The 24471-nt window shown below is 39.1% G+C and overlaps 1 protein-coding gene across 1 annotated transcript in view; it reads left to right on the plus strand.

Moving 5' to 3' along the window:
* LOC149314355 (mucin-5B-like) overlaps positions 1-24471 on the plus strand; it is an 80569-nt gene that overhangs the window by 14430 nt on the left and 41668 nt on the right. The window contains exons 11-30 of the mRNA XM_089523095.1: positions 194-304; positions 2425-2494; positions 3491-3628; positions 3724-3888; positions 4277-4371; positions 5569-5695; positions 8506-8761; positions 10639-10691; positions 11457-11557; positions 12482-12633; positions 13878-14016; positions 14133-14246; positions 16065-16244; positions 17010-17249; positions 18178-18334; positions 19632-19760; positions 20465-20609; positions 22072-22115; positions 22204-22376; positions 22810-22822. Coding sequence (XP_089379221.1) covers positions 194-304; positions 2425-2494; positions 3491-3628; positions 3724-3888; positions 4277-4371; positions 5569-5695; positions 8506-8761; positions 10639-10691; positions 11457-11557; positions 12482-12633; positions 13878-14016; positions 14133-14246; positions 16065-16244; positions 17010-17249; positions 18178-18334; positions 19632-19760; positions 20465-20609; positions 22072-22115; positions 22204-22376; positions 22810-22822 — 2602 coding nt within the window. The remainder of the gene's footprint in view (positions 1-193; positions 305-2424; positions 2495-3490; positions 3629-3723; positions 3889-4276; positions 4372-5568; positions 5696-8505; positions 8762-10638; positions 10692-11456; positions 11558-12481; positions 12634-13877; positions 14017-14132; positions 14247-16064; positions 16245-17009; positions 17250-18177; positions 18335-19631; positions 19761-20464; positions 20610-22071; positions 22116-22203; positions 22377-22809; positions 22823-24471) is intronic.

Consider the following 24471-nt stretch of genomic DNA (forward strand, 5'->3'; position numbering starts at 1 on the left):
AAGATCCAAATTTTGTTTCTATATCCAAAACAATCTCTGGTAGATGTTAAGCCAAATCCTAAATCCTCAATACTTCTGATTTAAGGAAGATTAGTTGGTATATCTACAATAACCTCTCAACACAATTGTACATTTCATAACCACTTGAAATAAATTAATGATACAGAAGGTAATTCCTATTTTCACCCCTTAGACTTGTGATGACAACCTATTTACTGTTCTTGGAGAACTCCGCAGATGTGGCCTAACAGAGAGTGAAACATGCTTAAAGATGGTAACCCTCAACATCAATGGAGGAGAAACTGTAAGTATTCAAATCAATTTGTGGAGAGTACCTAGTAAGCCAATATGACTCTAATGATGACAGTAATATAGAAATCTGTGTGTAAAATAAACATTTTTATTCCATTTTGTGGAAGAAATATCTCCTGTGGCCCATAGGACCACAGGACATCCTTCTTTTCCAGGACATGTCCTACATTTCACCCTTCTGTCCAGGAGGAATTTCAAAATATCCTCCATTTTGAGCATGACTAAGAAGCATGAATTTATATTGATACGGGTGTTTTGAGGTTTCATTTTGTAATATCCTATGTTTTTCTTGGATGTCCTACATTTTGTGGTGTCTTGTCCTTTGAGGTTAGGACATCTATTCACCCTGCTGTGGCCAGATACAGGCCCAATACAGCACGGCCACGACAATGATCCACCCCCAAAAGGAGCTCCAAGATGGAGCTCCTTGCCATAACACTGCCAAGGTGTCATTTGTGCCCTGGGGCATCGCAGTGATGTCATGCATGCACCATGCTGTTTGGACGTGGCATGCGCATCACATCATCAATACGCGTGCTGTGTGGATGGCACTGCGTAACAATGGTGCTGTCCACATGAACTGGGGCTTGGGAGTGTGCGGTTACTGTGCATTCCTAAGCCCTAGTTTTGGCCCAAGGGCACAACAAATCGAGCCATAGTTACCTTTATCTAATCTCAGGTAAAAAAGGCAATAGGCTGGAGCAGAGGTTCAGTTTGTTTGTTTGTTTGTTTGTTTGTTTGTTTGTTTGTTTATAGCACACACACACACTGCCCATGGCTTAAAAATCATTAATTTGCCCTCAGCCTTGCAATAACACATAAGGAAACCGGGATGGCAATAGGGGAGGGAATTAAGTCCAGCAGATGCTGGCTGCTCTTCTCTCACTCAGAAGTCAAAGAAGTTGCAACTGGGATGGCAGGAGGGCTTCTCACCAGCCCCTTGAACTATGCTTGTCTCTCCTTCAAAGGCCACAGGGGGGACATTTGGTATGGAGGGAGAGCTTCTCACCAGCCACTCTGTGATGTGGCCGATGGAGCTGTGCCTGGCTGCTGTTCTCTCCTTCAAAAGTCAGAGCAGGGTCGGCTGGAATGAAGGGAGAGCCTCCCATCAGATTCTGGGACTAAGGCATGATATTTTCCCCCTTAGAGGCCACCACAGTGTTTGTTCCATGTGTGGAACTTTGCCATCCTTCTATACCCTTCAGTACCACCTTAATTCTGTTCCACAGTTCTGGCAGATCCATTTGGACAGCACAAAAAATGGCTCAGGAGGCTGTGAAAGCTATAGGTGACAATTTCTGCCCCTCATTCCTTCTATGACTGGAAGTCTTCCACTGAGTGGAAGGGCCATGTGTTGATCTATTCAAACTAAAGATATTCACATGCCAGAGGACACCATACCTAATAAGGATATACATTCACATCTGGATCTAGGAGCATATGTAATGGGGGAAATGAATTACCCTGTAGAAGATAACATTAACATAACAGAAATAAAACAAGAGATGAAAGCTTGGAAACATGATTGCATTGTAGAAGACAGGAAATATGAAGTGACACATATTAAGGGGAACACTTTAGAAGTGTACTTTCTCTTTGGGATCAGTTAAAAGCAGTGCTGGGAAATGTTACTTTTTGGACTATAAGTCCCATAAACTTCTAGCCACAATAGCCACTGATAGTTCTGGGAGTTGTAGTGCAAAAAGGTAGCTTTTCCAAGCTCTGTTTGAAAGCGTCAAAGAGTTAAGACAATTATTTATTTATATTACCAGTTTGTATTCTCTCTGATCTTTTAACATCAAAGTACAGGGATGTTATTAGAATTATTTTAGACAGCAGAATAAATTACCCTGCTGTGGAGACTGTTGTTATATAAAAGTCTGTAAACAAACAAAAAGTTGCCATCTTTGGCTGAAGAGTCTGCAAAGACAAGTCTTTATAAGGGGTCAGGGGGAGGAAGAGATAAAAGGCTGAGGCTTTAAAAACAAACATTGACAGTGGAATTGTTCAGAACCGAAATGAGGATATCATATTTCTGTCTTTAATGGTTTATGAGTGTATGATGTAATTTCTAATCACCCTGATGAGTATGCTTTTTCTCTTTCTCACCAGACGGTTGTAATCAAGCCTAATGGTGATGTATTCCTAAACTGGATCTATACCCAACTACCTATCTCAGCAGGTACGTTGCATACCAGAAATGATTAGCTTTCACCAAATGTTCCACTCTCAGAGACAAACTCAGAAGAGTAGCTCACTATTACCACAAGCTAGCAAGATTTGATTTAGTTATCATTTACTGATCACTTTTCCCCAACTAAACTGGGTCTTCTGATAATGGAACTTAGGACTGGAGAAGAGAAGGATTACTTTTTTATGGAGAAAAAAATCTTGTTATGCTTTGGGAATGTCCAGCCTAAGTTGCTATAATGAACTGTTTGAAAGACTGACTAAAATCTTTGTAACTTTTAACTAGTTCAGACTGGAGAGGCAAGTTAACTTGGACTCACTATAATAAGTATTGTATATTTCACCTAATTTGAACTGGAGTAGTTCCTTTCCAGCTATAGTCTACTAGTGTAAGACAGTCTTGAGAGCAGTGTATGAGAAAAACTGTGATCTTCCATATGAAATTGCTTAGACTTAATGTCTTTTTTTGAAGCTCTTCACTAGGTGAGGTTATGTAAGTGACCGCCAGATACAAAAAAAATTTCTTTTGTGCAATCTATTTGTGAGACTCACACCTGAGAGATCCCTGGTACCGTCTATGTCACTTTTAGGTGCCACACAAAGTCTGTTGTGACCTCTCAAGCTTTCAGTGGTTAAACCATTCCAAAGGACATTGCCAGTTGTGTACTGTATATTTCTTATAAGGAAGCAAATAACAAATGATTTGCCAGATGCGTGCAATATATGACTGTAGCAGCTCACAGCACAGGAATATCAAAAGTGGAATGGGAAGCAGGATGGTCAGTGTGGATTGATATGATGACTAAGTCCACACTGAAAGTAATCATACAGATATTGCACCTTATACCAAGCCCTGTGCACATTCTCAATACATCTATGAATTTGTATGAATTAGTCTTCACAGAATGTGGCCCCTCCTCTTCTGAGGATCTGGCAGTAATTGCAGCTATGAACCTCAAAAAATATGTGCATTTGTTTAAATCCATAGCCAATGTGACCATCTTCAGACCTTCATCTTTCTTCATCATGGTGAAAACCAGCTTTGGCGTTCAGGTAGACATCCAACTCATACCCATAATGCAATTGTACATTCATCTGGATCCATCTTTTAAAGAGAGGATGTGTGGTAAGAATTATTTATAAACTTTTTTTTTACATATTTGGTTCCAAATGTGTTGTGAATTTCCTGAGTCATTCAAATGCTTTGGTTTTCTTTTAAAGGCCTGTGTGGAAACTTTGACAACCGCGAGACAGATGACTTCAGAGTCCTAAGTGGAGTGGTAGAAGGAACAGCCGCTGCATTTGCTAACACCTGGAAAACACAGTCTTCATGCCCTGACATCAAACATAAATTTGAGGATCCTTGCTCACTTAGCATAGAAAATGGTATGCGTATGTTGAGAGCTGTAAGAAAAATACACAAATTTTGTTACACTATAATTTTCAATTATAGGGGGCTTTTTATTTTTAAGAGTGAAAGATGCTATACTGAAATGGGTATCCCTCATTCTTTTTAAGATTGTACCTGTAACTTTTGCTAATAATCATAAACTGCCACATCTATGCAGAATTATTTGTCTCTGTGTACACATATGTAGACTATTTTCAATACTTAACCAGGTCCTTCCATCAAATTAGGCAAATACTGCCTATTGTTGTAGCACATTGTTCAAGTACCGAAATATCCCAATTAAAGTCAGGGATATAAGCTGTGTTAACATTTGTATCTACAACAGTTTTCAAAGTGATATGAATGGGTTTCTTCTCTTTATAGAGAGATATGCCAATCACTGGTGTGGACTGCTGACTGACAGTAATGGACCTTTTGCTAAATGTCATTCCTCAGTGAATCCAGCTCCCTATCATAAGGTATAATGCTAGCTATTTCATCCAGTTTAAAAAGATTCTATGAGAAATCTATGTATTTATCAGGAAAAGATTGTTACACAGTCAAAAAGATGGATCTAAACAGGTATGTTTTAAAAGGCCTTGGTTTAGCAGACTTCTTACCTTTGCTCTATTCAGGGAGGGGACAAGGTATGCTTATAATCCCAAAGAATCTTTTGCTGAATATTGTGTAAAACAAGAAACTTTCTTATCTCTACAGAAGCCCAAATATGAGACTATCTGTGGGGAAAACCAGAGATCAGTGTCATGAGAGGCTGTTAGAAGGGAGGATAAGTGTGGCAAATGAAAGAGTGCTAAGTGGTAGACAAGAAGAATAGTCCTATTGAGACAGATGTCCTATCTTGCTGGTCAGAGATGATTAAAATAAGGCCCAAGAGTGAGACTGACATGAAAATATTTAGATAGGGCTTCCAGATATTTTGAAGGCTGGCAACATAGCCAATCACAGTTTGAGCAGAAAACAGAAGGTAGTTCTAAGCATTAGCTCACACATGTGTGTTTATCACTTGGATGACTACAGTAGCTCATAAAGGCCTCTACAGGTATGAATGGGTCATCACCGATCAAACACTATAGGCAGGGATTTCTTTCCCTGACTCTTTTTCCGTGACACTGTTCAATAAAGTCAGTTCACATATTCCCCAGCAAATTGTCAACAGGTGATAAATTATGCTATGTATCCATGTGTGAACTGGTTCAAAGTTTTCAGTGCTAGATGAATATTCGAAACATCAGCTTCTGCACCTGAAGACAAATAAACTTTTCTGTTTTCTGATATACAGCATGAGACCTAGTTTCGTTTTCCTGATTAATGTTTATAATCCCAAATTCTTTATTCTGAACATTAGACAATGCAAGAAATCTATTTTAGTTTCTCTAATGAAACTCAAAGACAAGAGTATCAATAGGGATAATCAAGACATAGAAACATATTTGCATCATCAATTGTGACACTCTCTAAATGGTTTGAAGGTACATAATATGGTCCTACTGATGGAGCCAAGTATGCTTGTTGGATGGGAAACCATACTTTGCTGAGCTACACAAGGATGCAATTGAATTCTAGTGAAAGACTTTAGTCTGAATAGTAGGCAAACTTTTAAAAGAGATTATTTGGAATTAATACATTTTAACAAGAACATTTTCCTTCTTTCTTAGAATTGCATGTTTGACACTTGCAACTGTGAGAAAAGTGAAGACTGCATGTGTGCTGCTCTCTCTTCTTATGTAAGGGCCTGTGCAGCCAAGGACATTGAACTTCCAGGATGGAGAACCACCGTATGTTGTAAGTGCTTTGAACAGCTAATCCAGGACTTTCCCAGAAGAAATCATTCTGCCAGTGTTTTCTATCAATTTCTGCACCCTGCAAGTTTCCTCCAGTGTAGGGTTGCCATATTCCCTTTATCTGAACATCTAATTTGCATATTATACAAATTATTATAACCATGCATGTTAATAATTTGCATTGCCACAGAAACAATCACCACACAACACAAGGCCATCTCTGCTTGCCTCATTTCCTTTCCCTCCTTCTGGCCTGTCAGGGGAAGCAGGGAGAGAATGGAAAGATAAGGTGGCAATGCTACACCTGTGCAGTAGCAACTGGAGCCTGCAAGGCAGGATGAGGCTCTTGCCAGTGCCCACCTTTTGCATGGTTTTCTGCTTCATCACCACTGCCACAATTTAACCTACTCATTGGCTTGTGGTGAGGGAGAAATTCTGAATTTGCTGCTTCAGCTGGCCCTGCTGGCTGAGACATTTTTTTAGTCTCTTCAATCTGGTATTTTCCAGGGTTTTTGAGACAAATAGCAACCCCACTCTAGTGGCACTTCAAAGGAATGGATTACATGACCCATATTTCAATAATAATTTCCAGTAATCCTTATTCTTTGAAAAAGACATACCTAGGAGCTTATCACTTGGTGTTTTAAATCGGCTCCAGCTTCCTGAGCTGCAGCAGGATGGAGGCGGGGATTATCACACACTAAATCACCACAGAATCACCAGCTGCCATCAGCCCAGGTCCAAGCCACACTCTGCCAGCACTTTTTAGAAGTTGGAAAGCTTTCTGACATCTAAAAAGTGCTGGCGGAGCATGGCTTGGCCCTGGCTGGGATCCGCGCTGATGGCAGCCGGTGATTTGGTGGGGATTTAGTGTGAGATAATCCCCACCTCCATCCCGTGTTCTGGCTGCAGCCCAGGAGTCTGGAGTTGATTTAAAATGCCAAGTGATAAGCTCCCTAGTCGTAGACATTCATGCTAGATTTTAGCCATGTACTGTGTATGTTGAATATGTATCTCATGAGAAGCACCCCAAAGCTGCAAATGTTTGGCAGCAGCCATATTATTAACCAGGACACATTATGGAACGCATCATTGATTTATTCTGTTTTCAATAGATGTCCATTTACTTCTGATCTCACTTCAAAGTTCTGGTCTTAAATCGTCAGAGATTTTGATAATGATCACTATTCACCATGCATTGAGATCAGGGCTGGACAACTTCAGAGGGCAATTTCCCACATCCTGGACCCAGCACAGCATACTGCACCCCAAAACTGCAATGGAAATGATTGGAAGTCCATTTCTGGTTTCATGAAAATGGTGTTTGGGAACAAAGCAAGGCACATGAGGAAGCTGTGCATTGTTTTAATGAAGAACAGTTGCTCCTTGAAGGGTTCAGAACCATACATTCTCTGTGTGTGTTTTTTTTATACCAGCCATGGGAAGTCTAGGTGGGTAGAAGGAGGCACAAAATTAACAGGAGAGTATTTGATCCATGTGGTATCTTTTGCCCACCCTGATTCAGTTTAACAACTGAAGCACTTCTCTGAGGCAGGCAAATGCTAAGGATAGAGTCTTAGGAGTCATGGTACTTTAATGCTTCTCTGAGGCAGTACTGCTTGCATTCTTAGGTTTTGCTTTATCAGGTATTTGGCTGACATTGGGTGTGCTGGAAGTAATAGTGCCACTCTATTCTGCTTTGGTCAGGTTTCACCTGAAATACTGTGTCCAGTTCTGGACACCACAATTTAAAAAGGATGTTGAGAAGCTGGAGTATGTCCAGAGGAGAGCAACCAAAATGATGAAGGGTCTAGAAACCATGCTTTATGAAGAGAGACTTAGGCCTGTTACAGACTGCCAAAGTAAAGCTGCTTCGGGTCTCTTTGGAGGTATGCTGTTTAAATGATGCATGCATCCTAAGAATCCGGAAGCTGCACCAAATCTCCACTCCAGTGCTTAGGAATGGAGCGTGGCTTTGGTGCGACCTCCGGACTCTTAGGACCCATGCATCATTTAAATAGCATACCTCCAAAGAGACCCGAAGCAGCTTTATTTTGGCAGTCTGTAACAGGCCTTAGGGAGCTGGACATGTTTAGCCTGGAGAAGAGATGGTTAAGAGGTGATATGATAGCCTTGCTTAAGTATTTGAAGATGGAGCAAGCTTGTTTAACAATGGATGCAAGCTACAGGAAAAGAAATTCCACCTAAAAATTACGAAGAACCCCCTGACAGTATGCTGTTCAACAGTGCAAAACACTCCCTCAGAGAGTGGTGGAGTCTCCTTCTTTGGAGGTTTTTAAACAGATACTGGATGGCCATCTTTCGGGGGTGCTTTGATAGTGAGTTCCTGCATGGCAGGGGGTTGGACTGGATGGCCCTTGTGGTCTCTTCCAGCTCTATGATTCTATGGTTTACACTACAGTTATATCAGTTTGATAAACTTTTAAATGTCATGGCTCTGTCTTAAGGAATCCTGAGATTTGTAGTTAGTCGGGGTACCTTTAAATCTTCTCCTATATTTCAAGGGATTGTTCTTGAGCTCTCTAGCAGAGAATTCTAAAGATCTTGCCAAATTGCAAGTCCTAGAATTCTTTGGGACAGAACTACAACTGTTGAACATGTATCAAATTGAAATAACTGTGTAGCACAAATATGCCCATTTACCTAATTCTCTTGTTGTATTCTTACTTTGCTATTTTAAGTGATTGTTTCTATCAGCTACCTTGAGTGTAGGGTCTTAAGGCCAAACCATCACAGGTATGTATGTTAATTAAATAAATAATTGCATTTTATTTCTTTTCCTCCTTCAAGCCAAATACATCACTTCCTGCCCCCAATCCCAGAATTACAGCTATGTCATCAGTACCTGTCAACCTACCTGCCGATCACTGAGTGAACCTGATGTCACCTGCAATGTCAAGTTTGTGCCAGTTGATGGATGCACATGCCAAAGTGGCACCTACTTGGATGATTCTAGAAAGTGTGTGCCTGCTAACAAATGCCCCTGTTATTACAAAGGAAATCCTATACCCTCTGGCGAAGTTCTCCATGATCTTGGTGCTGTATGGTAAGAAAAAAAAAACCATCATAGTCTAAATATCAGTATTTAAATATATCATACATCATGTTAGACCTGAAAATGCAGGCAGGTCGCAATTTGCATCAGGGTTATGTTCCTGGACATGTGATGTAAATTGAGAATAATGGGGGAAGCCAATTCCATAAGGAATCACTGGAAAGTAGGGGGATGTGTTCTAGTACACTAAGCCACAAGACTAGTGAAAAATCAGAACTCATCCTAGAGAAATTGTGCAGATGCTCTTCAAAAGGACAAGAAGGGACAGAAGCTGCTGATCTCAAGACTATTTGGCTAGCATAAACTGGCTTGCTGTTAGACAATACAGGCCTTGTATCTGCTGAGATTTGGTTCCAGGACCCCATGTAGATACTGAAATCTGTGGATACTCAAGTCCTTTTAAATATAATGGCATAGTAAAATGGTATCCATTGTGTAAAATGGCAAGAAACAAGGTTTGCCTTTTGGAACATATATAAAGAGAGAGAGAGAATGTTTTCAAACTGTGGGTGTTTGAATCTGTGGATAAAAAATCAGTGGATATGGAGGGCTGACTGTAGTTTTTATTTTAGAGGAGCACACAGACAGAGAGTGACTGTGGTCTGCTGTGCCTTCTCCACCAAAGTTACCGTGTTGAGAAGGCACATCAGGAGAGACAGATGCAGCACATCTCTACACTTCTGTTCTGCTGCATTAAAAAAAAAAAAGGAGGGGGGGGTCCTTAGATAAAATGCCAGTGATTCCTCCCTTCCCAATGAGTCCTTGATGATAAGCAGGCCACAAAGTTCTTTGCCATTTTTACTGCATCACACTTAGCAGAGTACACCTTTCTGCACTGGTACGCTTACTCACTTACTCTCTCTCCACCATGGCTTTCCTACCTAAGCAGGCAGAGGAAACCCTTCTCTCCAGCCACACCAAAAATCCTAGATTCAAATTTCTTCCTCCCTATCACATACCCCTTTCTAAGCAGGCAAAGGAAACCCTTTCCTTTTGGGAACACCAAGACTGCACTTGCGTTCTTCTCTTCCTCACTCCTCCAATCTAGGTAAGTAAACCCAATCTAGGCTGCATCCATACTGCAGAAATAATCCAGTTTGACACCACTTTAACTTCCATGGCTCAATGCTATAGAATTCTGGGAATTGTGGTTTTGTGAGGGACCTCTAGTGCCAAAACAAACTATGATTCCCAGAATTCCATACTATTGAGCCACGGCAGTTAAAGTGGAGTCAATTTGAATTATTTCTCCAGTGCTGATGCAGCCTAGATTGAGTTTGCCTGCCTTCTACGGTGTGGATGAAGCCCTGGTCAGTTTTTCTTATGGCAAAACACACACTCCTCATCCTCTTGGCCTTTTTGTCCGTCCACCACACTCAACTGCACAGCCATGCTGGGAGAGAGATGCATTGTGCGAGATATATTTATTTATTTATTTATTTATTTATTTATTTCTGGAGAATTGTAAATGTCATCTGTTTTAAACAGTGGTAATGTAAATTGAGACTTGCCTGTAGTTGCATTGTAGCCGAGTGATTGCTTTTTCCACATTCTAGTAATGTAAACTAAAATGCCTATATATGTATAAGTACCAGAATTTTTGTGGGGGGAAGGGGGATTAGAATTAGTAACAGATAAGGTCCCATTTTCAGATTCTAAATGTCCCTAAATCATAGGTATAGCTGCATTACAAGCTATACTATGCTATCAGCTACTCTTTTGTACTGATTTTTTTTCATGGTTAGATTATAAATTTTCAACTTCTAGGTCCAGGATTTCAAATCACAAGATTATTATTATTATTATTATTATTATTATTATTATTTAAATGATAATTAAAAAACATACTCCCTTTTTATTCCATGCAGTACTTGTAGCAAAGGAAAGCTGAATTGCATTGGTGGAGGAGATTCAAAGCCAGGTAAGAAATATATATGTATCTGTATACAGGCAGCCTACATATTACATGAGGGGTCCATTTCTGGACCCTTCACGTTATATGATTTTCACATAAAATCTAGAACCCTTTTTTTTTACCCAAAATGAACAACAAAGTGTTCTCTCTAGGCATTTTGTGGGTCCTCCAGCATGACCCTGTGGTCATCTTCCAGTGGAAGCATACCACAGAATCGTGCTGGAAGATCTAGAAAATATGCAGAGAGAACATATCTTTTCCAGTGTGTTTGCTTGAACCTGTGTTATATGAGCCCGCATAATACACAGCCCAGTTGTATTTATATACTTTAAATCCATTTTGCTCTTTAATTCTAACCTACTGAGTCCAGTTAAAAACTATGAAAAAAAGTCAGTTCTTTACAATAAATAAATTAATAAAAACATCAGTCTGAAATCTTGTACTCAGTTCCATTGAACAATGTAGATTTACTTTTCAATAAAGATGAATAGAACCAGGCTATAGAATTATTTATTTATTTTGGATCCACGCACTTTATTGTGTCGACAGGTATGAAAAGACCAAAAATCCCAAACTCTATAGTGGAAATATTGTACCTGTATTTATTATAGAAAACCATATCGCACATTGATGGAGAGTACACTGCAGGCCATTAAAGATAGTTCCAGAAACCACAGCACCCCGAGTTCACCCCATTTCTTTTTCCCGTTGTAGTCAATGCTTGCAATTTCACCCCTTATTTATGGCATGTTTTATCTCTCTCCCTTCCAGCATGTGCTGCCCCCATGGTATACTTTGACTGCAAAAATGCCACTGCAGGCATCACTGGAGCTGAATGTCAGAAGAGTTGTCAGACACTTGATATGCACTGTGTAAGTATGCAGGACCTAGACTTTAACATGGTTGTGCAGTAAGTCTGCAAGCCTTTCATGTGAATCCATTAGATAAGTTTTTTGCATCCACTCTCTAACAGCCCTGCCCCATTCCCACAACTTACAGGATTCTGTATCAGGGAACCGTTGTTGTTGCTGTTGTTGTGTTATTTATTGTTGCTGTGTGCCTTCAAGTTGTTTCTGATTTATGGAGAGCCTAAGGCAAACATATCGTGGGGTTTTCTTGGCAGGTGTGTTCAAGGGATTGCCAATCTCTAGGGCTGAGATAGTGTGACTTGCCCAAGGTCACCCAGTGGGTTTCCATGGCTGAGTTCGGATTCAAACCCTGGTCTTCAGAGTCATAGTCCAGTGCTCAAATCACTGAGCCACACTGGCTCTTCATGCTGGCTGTGAGGGGACTATCTGCCTTCATTAATGAACCTGCCATTGGTCATCCCAATTAATAGATCAACCATTGGTCATTCAGATCTTTGTATATACATTACCCATCCCCCTACCCAGGAACCCTCTAACATTACATAAATATAGCGCTTGTTATTCAATTTTAAATGCCTTGGTACTGGCTTATAAAATCCTGGGACCTGTAGTTTTGTGCAGTACTTAGTATTCTCTGCCAGAAAGCTCTAGTTTTGCACCAAACTACAAATCCCAAGATTCCATAGGATGTAGTCGTGGCAATTAAAATGGAACGGTAATATTATAATTTGAAGTTGGAAATGGACCTCGAATCTCTTAGGTATACATTGGAACTGCTGAATTAAGTAGACATTCATTATTTAACAGTTCCAGGCTCAATCATTTGAGCCAACTCAATTTTGGTTGGATTAGAAAGGAGTAAAACCATATGGTTAGGGGTATTATTATCTCTCTTCTGAAGCTGTGTTTTGTTCTTGACTCTTACAGTACAGCACACAATGTGTCTCTGGCTGCATGTGCCCTAGTGGGCTAGTGTCAGATGGCAAAGGTGACTGTATCCCTATGGACGAGTGTCCATGCATCCACAATGATGTCGCTTATAAGGCAGGAGAAAAGATCAAAATTGACTGTAACACCTGGTAAGTATTCACCCAGAAAGATCTAGATGTTTGTGAGCATTTTCTTAAAAATAGATGGCCTACATTACAAAAGAAGATTATCAAGTTGGATAACAGTTAGAAGATAAAATGGGGCCATCCCCATTACTTTTTTTCATGTTGATTTACTCTTCCGCTCCAATAAATACCTAAAAATCTGTCCATATTCAGTCACATATAAGCATTTAACACTATAATGTAAATGTGATACTCTGTGTGTGTGCGTGAGAGAAAGAGAGAGAGAGAGAGAGATACAGCCTACAGTAGCTGGTTCCTGGTATTTATTGCTGATCTGACATACAAGAATTAACAAGGGCTGACTCTGCTTAGCTTCCAAGATCAGACAGGATCTGATGCCTTTAGAGTGTTCAGGCAGATAGACTATAGTGTGTGTGTGTGTGTTAATAAATATATTTCCCATTCTTCAAATAAAAATTTCCAAGATGATGCAAATAAAAACCATATCAAATAATTAACAATAGAAAATACAACAGACGAACAACAGTATTACCCTTTAGGAATTGCAGAAAACTAGGAAATTCAAAGGTATTCCAAGATGATGCAAATAAAATCTGTATCACATAATTAACATTATAACATAACAATAGAAGGACAACAATATTGCTCTTTAGGAACAGCAGAAAACCAGGAAATTCAGAGGTGTTCTTTGAAAGTTATGGTAAAATAAATTTCTCCCTATTGTACACTGTTATTTTTGTCTAATAACTTCTGTAACAATTTTCTTTATAAAGATAAATTCAAATATCCCTCTGGTTTAAAATGACAATAAATGATAGTGTCCTAGATTTAGAAAACAGTGCCCCGTCATTTCAGAACAAATCAGGGAAGTGTTATGAAAGGATATTTTGGCCATTCCACAATAGAAGTTTCAGAAGCTTTAATATGCCTGAATGGCCTAAACATTACATTGTCTGTGGTAGAAACAATAAAATTAATTGGTTTGGATTTCTGGTTTTCCAGCTGTCCCAAAATTATGAAAAAGAATGCTACAACCTGGGCTTTTTCCTACACTTCTTTTTCCTCACACACAACCCCATATTATTTCTTTCTTCTTGTCTGCATATGTTATCTATATATCTGTTCTAGATATATTTCATTTAACCATGTTTCACAAGGCTACAACATGCTGTGTTAAATGTATATATGGCAGTTTATAGTTGAGCAAACACTTTCAAATGCCATTTTTTTTCTCTCTCTTTTTTTAGTGTATGTAAGAACAGAATGTGGAAATGCACCAAAAACAAGTGCTTAGGTACCTGTGCTGTTTATGGAGATGGGCATTATATCACTTTTGATGACAAGCGTTACATTTTCAATGGGAAGTGTGAATATACCTTAGTCCAGGTACTATGAAACTGACTTGGTATTATCATTAGTGAAATTATCTTTATCCACTACAGAAAAAAAAAATCAACTGTTCCTTCATGTCCTCTCCCCCAACCAAACCTGTTTTTTCTTAGGATCACTGTGGACAGAACAGCTCCACTCCAGGAACTTTCCGAATCATCACTGAAAATGTTCCTTGTGGCACAACTGGAACTACTTGCTCTAAGACTATTAAAATCTTTTTGGGGGTAAGTAGCATTCCTGGTTTGCTAAGACTAAGAGAGCACTATCAACAATTCGTTTCTGAAAGGGGATATTATTTCCTCTGCACATTAAGCTCCAAAGAACACTCTACCAAACAAACAACTCTGGAACAGGCAACTTAAGTAAGTGTACGTTGTGACCTTTGTTAAGGATTCAAAAATCCATGCAGCTTGTTTCACCCACCTCATGGCAGAGTGCTTGTGATTCTCAAACAAGAGTGCAATGTGAGAGATAGTAACGCAATTTGAAAGCAGAGTAATTAGTATTCTAAAGAATAAGGTGAACAACAACCAGTCCCACATCATTGTGGAAAAGAGATTCAAGAAAAGAGATTTCCTGCATCATTACAGGAAAAGAGATTCCACTTCAGCATTAGGAGGAACTTCCTGACAGTAAGGGCTGTTCGACAGTGGAGCACACTTCCTCAGAGAGTGGAGGAGTTCCTTTCTTGGAAATCTTTAAACAGAGGCTGGATGGCCATCTGTCGGGGATGCTTTGATTGAGAATTCCTGCATGGCAGGGGGTTGGACTGGATGGCCCTTGTGGTCTCTTCCCTCCAACTCTATGAAGTTTATCGCACTGGGGTAAAAACGTTCCCCAGTGCATTCTAACGGGCACGAGCGGGGCCGTGCACGGAACGTGATGAGAACCAGATGGGGCCCAGAACACGAGTTCACCGCACAGGGAACGCCGCTGCCGCCGCGCATTCCCATCACGTTCCAATCAGGTTCCAGAGGGCGCCATTTCTGGGAATGCTTTGAAACAGTTCCCAGAAATGGCGCCCTCTGGAACCCGATTGGAACCCAATGGGAACGTGGGGCGGCGGCGGCGGCCCCCGTGTGGTAAACTCGCGTTCTGGGCCCCATCCGGTTCTCATCACATTCCGTGCACGGCCTCGCTCGTGCCCGTTAGAACACACTGGGGAACGTTTTTACCCCAGTGCGATAAAGTCCTATGATTCTGTGATTGCTATCTATGCATCTGGAGTTCGAAACACTGCAGAAATAGTCCAGCTTGAGGCCACTTTAACTGCCCTGGGTCAGTGCTAGGGAATCCTGTGAATTGTAGTTTATTGTGCCACCAGAGCTTTCTGACAGAGAAAGCTAAATGTCTTAGATAACTACAGTTCCCAGAATTCCCTAGCATTGAGCCAGGGCAGTTGAAGTAGTCTCAAACTGGATTATTTCTACAATGTGTTTTGGACTGAGTTCAGCAGAGAAAATAAAGGTGGTTTCATCTTCTCTATAAAAACATATGAAATAGGTTTGCTTACATATATTAAAAGTTTCACATTATCTCATGGTGAGAATCTCGAACATGCTCTTCAGACTCAAGGGAGAAAAGTGCAGACTACAAAATACAAGGCAAACAAATTCAGGCTAGCTGATGTAGGAAGAAAGAGAATGAAGGTGACCAAAGTGCCCGTTCAGCCACAGATTTCAGGTACTTTACAATCCACATATAAGACCAACAAACAGGAGAGGGCATGAATACAAGCTATGCCTAAATTCTTAGAGAGATGTGCAAACTAGCAATTACAGAGTAAAGGCATGTTAAGGCTGTTACTTCAAAGACTCCTGTTCCAAGCTGTTTTTTTACATGAATGTTTAAAAATATATATATTAATGTTAATATTTCCATAGATAAACATGTTTCAAGTTTTTTGTCAAGACAGATTAACTAATAAAGTGGGGAATGGTACACTTGAAATGATTCTTGTTTACATGTTGTTGTTTTAAAACTCATCATACTTCAGTTTTTAATATTGTAATTGTTTTCCCATTATTTGTTTTCCTTGCCAGACCTTTGAGCTGATACTCAGTGAGGAACACCATGAACTGATACAAAGGGGAGAAGGAGGTCATCCACCCTACAGGATTCGCTACATGGGCATCTACTTGGTTATTGAAGCCTACAATGGGCTGATTATCTTATGGGACAGGGAAACAAGCATTTTTATCAAACTAAGTGCTGATTTTAAGGTGAGACATCCTTTATAACAGGGATGAGAAAGTGTGGCCTATAGGGATCGTGTGCCCCAAATGCTGTTTTTCAGGCCTTCTGCTGGGGGAAATGGGAAAATGTTTTTTCTATGTTTTTGCTCGCTCCCCTCTCCAGCTGATTTAGGCGTCTGGTTGATCTCCAGGTTTGAAGAAGGTCTCTTCCTGGTTTAAATAAGGCCTTATCTGTAATTAAAACTGATAGGGCAGAAATAATAATAATAATAATAATAATAATAATAATAATAATAGCAAATTGCTCACACACTTGCTAGATGGTGGGGGGTAAGTTTTTAAAAGAGATGTTCAGAAAGATTATAAATAGTTAAGAATTGTTGGGGAACATGGCTGGGGTATGCAGCCCTCAGATTTCAGGTACTTGTCCATCCTATTTTACAGTCCACATATATTATTGCCCAGTATTGTACATTGTTTACTTCCAGATCTCTTTCTTTTACATCTTGATTTTTAAGGCCCAGTAATTGGGCTATAAATCCATGTTCATCTTGTAAGTTGGCTTGGGTCGCTTACTGGGAGAAAGACAGCATAGAAATGAAATGAAATGAAATGAAATGAAATGAAATGAAATGAAATGATAGATAAATAAATAAATAAATAAATAAATAAATAAATAAATAGTTCTGTTGGAAATTGTCACTATGTAAATGAGTTTAGGATCATAGCGGGTCTAGGAGATCCATGGGCCTTCATTGTAATGACAATAGTTTTATTTCCTCCTCTATACAGGGCCAAGTCTGTGGCTTATGTGGGAACTATGATGGCAATGGAATTAATGATTTTACAACTCGAAGTCAGTCTGTAGTAGGTGATGTGCTGGAGTTTGGAAACAGTTGGAAGGTATCACCCACATGTCCAGATGCCAAATGCACAAAGAATCCCTGCTCCAAGAACCCATACAGAAAGTCATGGTCCCAGAAACAATGCAGCATCATCAACAGCAAGGTCTTTGCTGCCTGCCACTCTCAGGTACATCAGACTTCTTGGACAGAATATTCCTGAAGATCAGAATTCATTCAAGTGCTCCTGAGAATTTCCAGGTCTAGTAGCTTGTGGTGGTATCACTGGATTTTTATGCTTAGTTGATTTCAGCCAGGGCCAGGAAAAATTGCTGTTTTGGACTACAGTTCTCAGAATCTTCCAGCAATCATATCTGTGTATTCTAGGAAATACATTCCCTAAAAGTAACTTTTTCAAGTTTTAATTCCAGTATGGTCATTATAAACCAAGTTACTTTCAAGATGATATCCAACCTGACATTCATCCTTGCCTAGTAGCGGGTGTTATCACAAGGAGCCGTGGCTGGGTGAATGCAACTCTTATGCAGCCCAGACCCCAGTCACACTCATCCAGTAGCTTTTCAAAAATGGGAGCTTGCGGTTTTTGAAAAGCTGCAGATTAAGCATGGCTAGGGTCCAGGCTGCATATAGGTAGCACTCGTCCAGCCGTGGCTGTGTTCAATAATGCCTGTGTTTGACTTTTGAATCCCACGTCTGTCTTGGCAGGATTTCTGGGTGCGATAATCTCCTATGTGCTCACTCATCATTCAATAGATGGTTCACTCTAGTTGTGATTGACCAACAGACCAGCCAAAGACTTACACAGATCTTCCACCTTGCCACTCTAATAATGTGTAAATAAAGACCACTTTATATAAAGCAGTTAGTTGCCTTCCCACCTGCCATTATCAGATTAGTTAAATTTGTCAACTTTACAGCCAGTGTTTCATGCCTCGTATATCTATCTCTTATTTTTACACTTATTATTATTATTATCATTATTATTATGTTTATTTATATCCTACCTTCCTCCCTGTACAGGGACACAATTGAAGAAATTGTCACTAGTAAAATATGCTTAGGAAATACATATAGCAGCTCCTTTAATTTTTTAATAGGTCGACCCAGCTAAATATTATGAAGCTTGTGTGACTGACTCCTGTGCTTGTGACGCTGGAGGAGATTGTGAATGCTTCTGTACAGCAGTAGCTGCCTATGCTCAAGCATGTAGTGAATTTGGAGTGTGCATATCCTGGAGGTCTCCATCCATCTGTCGTGAGTACTTCTCTCATACCTCAATGGACAGTGAAAATAGAATGAACAAGTAGCTTCAAGATCACCACCAATTGTTGGCACCAACTGGATATAAAACTCTTTTGATATCTTGCCTTACAATGAATGGCACCTTGAAGAAAACTGTGCCAATTACATTGCTGTGAGCTCATTTTGAATCAGTAATTGCCCAATACAGGATTCCAAATGGATGGTAGATATCACTCCATCACAGTGATTGGAAATAGCAATAGCAATAGCATTTACATTACTATACTGCTTAATAATTAACTCAAATATTTGTACAGATTTGTATATTAAGAATCTTCTTGTTAAAAGAATTTTCTTGTTAAAAGATAAGCAGTTAAAGATAACGAGAATGAAACGGCTAGGGTTTGAACCAAGGAAGTCATGTTTTTGTTTGTTAGTATGTAAGATAGAAGAATGAATGAGAAGACTGAAGATAAAAGTATAGAAAAAAGGTTTTTATGTTACTTGGTAGTGTTTTGGGGTTGGGAGGGAGGGGAGGGGGGTATATGGCTTGTGTTTGTTATTATTATTGGTATGGTTGTTTGTAATTGTTTCATATAAAAAATAAAAATAAATAAAATAAAATAAAATAAAAAGATCACCACCAATTGTTGCCACCAACTGGATATAAAACTATTTTGATATCTTGCCTTACAATGAATGACACCTTGAAGAAAACTGTGCCAATTACATTGCTGTGAGCTCATTTTGAATCAGCAATTGCCCAATACAGGATTCCAAATGGATGGTAGATATCACTCCATCACAGTGATTGGAAATAGCAATAGCAATAGCATTTACATTACTATACTGCTTAATAGTGAACTCAGCACTGTCTAAGTGGTTTACAATCTGTAAGCCATTTGCCCCCAACAAGCAGGTTATTGATTTTACCGACCTACGAAAGGATGGAAGGTTGAGTCAACCTTGGAGCCCTGGGATCAAAACCACAACATTGTGCCTGCAGTACCGGCATTTAACAACTGTGCCACGAGGGCTCCATACTTTACCATTTGAATACTCTCTACCATTTGAATCATGTTGAATTTATGTACAGGCACATGTCATAGAATCCACAGTTATTTTAATGACAAAAGCATTAAATTGTTCACTGTTTCACATTGTTTTACATTGATGTTATGCATACACAGCTCTAGGAGCTTGTGATATAGGTTAGGATGTAGATATTTTGTTTGCTTGTTTGTTTGCTTATGTGTATCCATACAAGAATATTTGGTTTTTAATCATTTCTCTATCCTGTTTCTTTTAGCACTGTTCTGTGACTATTACAATGCTGATGGTGAATGTGACTGGCACTACAAGCCTTGTGGAGCCCCATGCATGAAGACATGTAGAAACCCAAGTGGGAGATGCCTTCATCATTTACCAGGCTTGGAGGGTAAGGTGGCCACTGAATTATCCCACTGACTACACCAGATGCAATAGGTTGAAGGTTTCTCACACACACACGCAAACAGTAGTATACAACTCATCATTTGACTCATTATGCAACCCATCAAAGTGGTACACAACTCATCATCAGGGGAAATGGAACTCATGGGCTGCATGTGACTCCCAAACCCCACTCATGCTTTCTATTTGTCAGTTAGTTTCAAAGATGCTACAAGATCCCTTTATATACTGATCTTCCAGACTAACACAGCTATGTCTTTGTATCTAAAGTACATTGGGAACAGAAAAAGAGAAGAAAAAGAGCAGATTCCAAGAAAAGTATAAAATCCACGAGTTTCTGATGCCATTAAGTACCAGAAAGCAAACAGTACTTTTTATGCATTATCTACAAGTAGCTGCTAGATATGGAAAGAGAGATACAGAAATGGCAACCCACCATACAAAAGTCCCTGTTTCTGATAGCCATACACAATAAGGCTGCCAGAACCCACTCTATGCCTCAGTGGATGGCAATGGCAACCCCTCTCTGAAGAAACTTGCCAAGAAAACTCAATGATAGATTTGCCTCAGGGTCACCATAAATTGGAAATGACTTGAAGGCACACAACAACAACAAACCAGAATCCCCATGGCTATTGGCCATGTATGCATTCCACTTCTCTCCCTCAACTAACTTTTCCTTTCTCTTAGGCTGCTACCCATACTGTCCTCGTGATAAGCCCTATTTCAGTGAGGATGAAATGCGTTGTGTTGACGTTTGTGGCTGCTATGATGATCAGGGTCACTATCACCCACCAGGAAAAATTTTTCACTCAAGGGAGACTTGTCAGTCATGGTAAGTAATGTATATAGAGTTTGACTATATTGGGAGCAAATAATTTTACCAGAGTTTGGCAGCCAAATGCTTCCATTCATTTATTATATTTACTCATTCTTATTGATTAAAAAATGGCACTTTATGCCAACTATCAGGTACCTACCACAATGTGATAGAGTTCAGCAAGAGCAAACTCAAGTGGGCAGAATATAGAGTTCAAATTTGGTATGGACTATGCAAAAAAACCCTGGAGATTAAAAACATGGAAAATGTTAAATTATTCTTATTTACAGTTCTCTATCAGGGCAGTCAGTGTGGTAACCTTTGTTGTGCCCAAACATATTTGGTACTAAAAATAACTATTCATATGTACAGTATACTTATTTAGCATACAAGGTATGCAGGCCTCCTTTTCCCCTGAAGATCAGAAAAGCAATAATGAAACTTATATATTGTGTTCCTGCAAATTGTCATGTACAGATGATTCATTCCAGTTGAGGCAATGAAAAAAGTTGGTATTACAGCAGAGGGAGAACACCCACTCACAACATTGAACAACAACAGCAAGAGTGAATTCTAAGTCTAGCACCTACTGAGTCCAGCTAGTATAAAAAGAAGAACAATGAAAAAGAGCAAAAGGAGAAAGAAGAGGAAGAGGCTGGATGAACCATGATAGGAAGATTCCAAATCTTCATTAGTTGACTAGGGAATGCATTAACAGCAATACTGTATGAGAACTAGATGAGAAAATAGTTCAGCTGTGATTACAGGTTGAGTATCCTTTATCCAAAAATGCTTGGGACCAGAAGTGTTTTGGATTTTTTGGATTTTGGAATGTCTGTGTTTGCATATACATACTTAATGTAATATCTTGGAGATGGGACCTAAGTCTAAACCCAAATTCATTTATGTTTGTATACACCTTATACATATAGCATGAATGTAATTTTATACAAGATTTCAATAAATTACACATTAAACAACGTGTGTGTACATTAAACCATCAGAAACTATATTAACTATTTTAGCCACCCATGAAAAACATTTTGATATTTGAAGTACGATATTTCAGACTGGAATTCTGGATAAGGGACACTCAATCTGTAATATATACTACTTTTCCTTGCTTTCTATCTCTCTATAACTATCTATCCATATAGCAAATGTTGCAAGCTAAAAATGTTGGAGAGGCATTTAAAAATAAATCTGTTCAAATAAATTGCCTTCAGCTATGTGCAGCATTAAAGGGAGGATGTTCAGGTTCTAAAGTTGGAAACACAAGTGTTACAGAGGCATCAGCACTCACCTATGAAGTGTTGAGAAGTATGTTCTGTAAAAATTATTTATCAGCTAATATTATTTTTGTATCATATATTATTTTTAATCAAAATTAACATTTAGGTACAAGTAAATAGAAAATAAGCATCAATATATGAAGTTATGAAATTTTATTCTTACATTTTACTGTTGTTTCTTTCAGTCAGTGCACCAATAGAGGCATAGAGTGTAGCTACAACCCTAAAGGTACAGTATAGAGATTTGTGATAGACATTTTAAGAACTATTTCATATGACTTTGCTTAACCACAAGTCATTCTTATTCCAAATTTCAGCATGCTACTGCTATTATGAAGGAAAGACCTATGACTACAAGGATGTCATCTACAATACCACAGATGGCTTGGGCTGGTGCATGATTGCAACCTGTGATGTCAATGGAACCATCAACAGAGAGCTTTACAAATGTGCAGGATCTACGCCAACAACACCATTTACATTTACCACTGTTTCAGCTACAACACAAAGTGAAGCAGGTATACCAACTGGGGCTGAAGGGATGGGTACATGGGATTAAGCACCAGTCAATTCAGTCGCAGACCTTCTTCAAAGTAAATTTGAGTAAGGTTGTGTGTATATATATATATATATATATGTGTGTATATATATATATATATATATATATATATATATATATATATATAGTTCTAATAAATCCTTTAGTCTAGCTTCAGATCTTCATCCCAAAGTAGTTTAATAAATACTGAGGTGAGTGGGGAAACAACTTCCTCTCAAAAGGACAAATGGCATAATGGTGGACTTCGTAGAACCTATTGGATATTCTTCTGAACAGTAAGTAGTCAAGAGTTACCAGTGAAAACTGAAAATCAGTGGTTGGTCATAAAGCATAGGAGTAGCTATCTTTCAGATAAGATGGTGAGTGGTGGCTTCCAAGTCAGTAGGATAATAGATTCACTCTGGTTTTTAATCTAAATTTTAAAGGTGTTTTTCTACTTACTGAACTTATTTTATGGATATGTTTTAGCACCCTTGGTGCTCTTCTCAAATTTAGATTAAAATCCAGAATAGATTCACCACTTCACCATCATGGAAACTGTCAGCTGCTACAAGCAAAATGCCACAAAAACAAGGAAATCTTATTCATTTCTTTTCACTTCTTCAGAGCATGGAAGGAGCATGATACAAATAACAATATCAAGTGTAAATAGTACACTTTCTTCTTTCTCAGAATGCTATAAAGATAGTCATTTTCCAAAATAGAATAACAATTGCCAAAGTTGTTGGGTTTTCCCTTCTGATGAATAGTGCTTTTACTTACTTCAAATTTTGGAGGGATGCTGTGCAGATTTGATCTTTTACTTTAATGATACAAAATGCTTGGAGTTCATTGGGGGATATTTTGTTTGTTTAATGTTTATATCATCATCATCATCACCATCATCATTCTATGCTTGGAAAAATATAAGACCCTAATTCATCAACTTGTTGTTTCTGCATTTCAAATCCATAGGCAGAACAATCATAGAATCATAGAGTTGGAAGAGATCCAGCCCAGTCCCCTGCCTTACAGGAATTCACAATCAAAGCACCCCTGACAGATGGCCATTCAGCCTCTGTTTAAAAACCTCCAAAGGAGGAGACTCCACCATACTCTGAGGGAGTGTGTTCCAACTGTTGAACTGCAGAGATGGAGAACATAATGGCTGGGTGCCAGCAATTCTTCTTGAAGAATCTAGTGCAGTAATGGGAAAGCTATGGACCCAAAGCTATTTCTTAGAGCCCTAAGACCCCAAAGTATTGTTATTGTTAAGTGCCATCAAGTTGACACCTACTCATGGCGAGCCCATAAATGTGACATCTCCAAGACCCCCTACTGTCTGGCTCTGCAAACTCAGGCCTGTGACCTCCCTCACTGGGTCTGTCTATCTGGTGTGTGATCTTCCTATCTGCTATCCTCTACCTTTTCTAGAATTATTGCCTTTTTTAATGAAACGTGCCTTCTCATAATGTGGCCAAAGTACAACAGCTTCTGTTTGATCATCTTTGCTTCCAGGGAGATTTCAGGCTTAATCTGTTCAAGGACCCGTTTGTTTGTCTTGTTGGCTGTTCATGGTATCCTAAGCACTCTTTGCCAGCACCACATCTCAAATTATCTGATTTTTTTTTCTAATCTGCTTTCTTCACTGTCCAGCTCTCCAATCTGTACATGGTGGTGAGGCATAAAATGCTTGTACAGTTCTAACTTTAGTGTTCAGTTGCATATCTTTACATTTTGGAATATTGTCTAGTACTTTCATAGCAGCCCTTCTCATTTCTAAACTTCAGAATGTTTGGCTGCAGTTTCCATTCTAATCCAAATTATGGGAACTCTTTAACTATTTTGATTTTCTTATTGTCTAGGTTGAATTTCTGTACTTCCTCTATGATCATTTTTTTCTTCTTTATGTTCTGCCTTTACATTTTCTTCTTTAACTTTCCTTAATATTTGTTCCAAATCTGTGATGTGGGGACGCTGCCCCGTTCTGCCCTGGAGGATGTGGCAACCACACAGCATGGCCTGTGCATAGCAGAAAAAGAAGCCC

This window comes from Sceloporus occidentalis, unplaced genomic scaffold (genome assembly GCF_023333645.1).
Source record: "Sceloporus occidentalis isolate IW3139 unplaced genomic scaffold, rSceOcc1.0.p SCAF_4, whole genome shotgun sequence".
NCBI classification, from domain to species: Eukaryota; Metazoa; Chordata; class Lepidosauria; order Squamata; family Phrynosomatidae; genus Sceloporus; species Sceloporus occidentalis.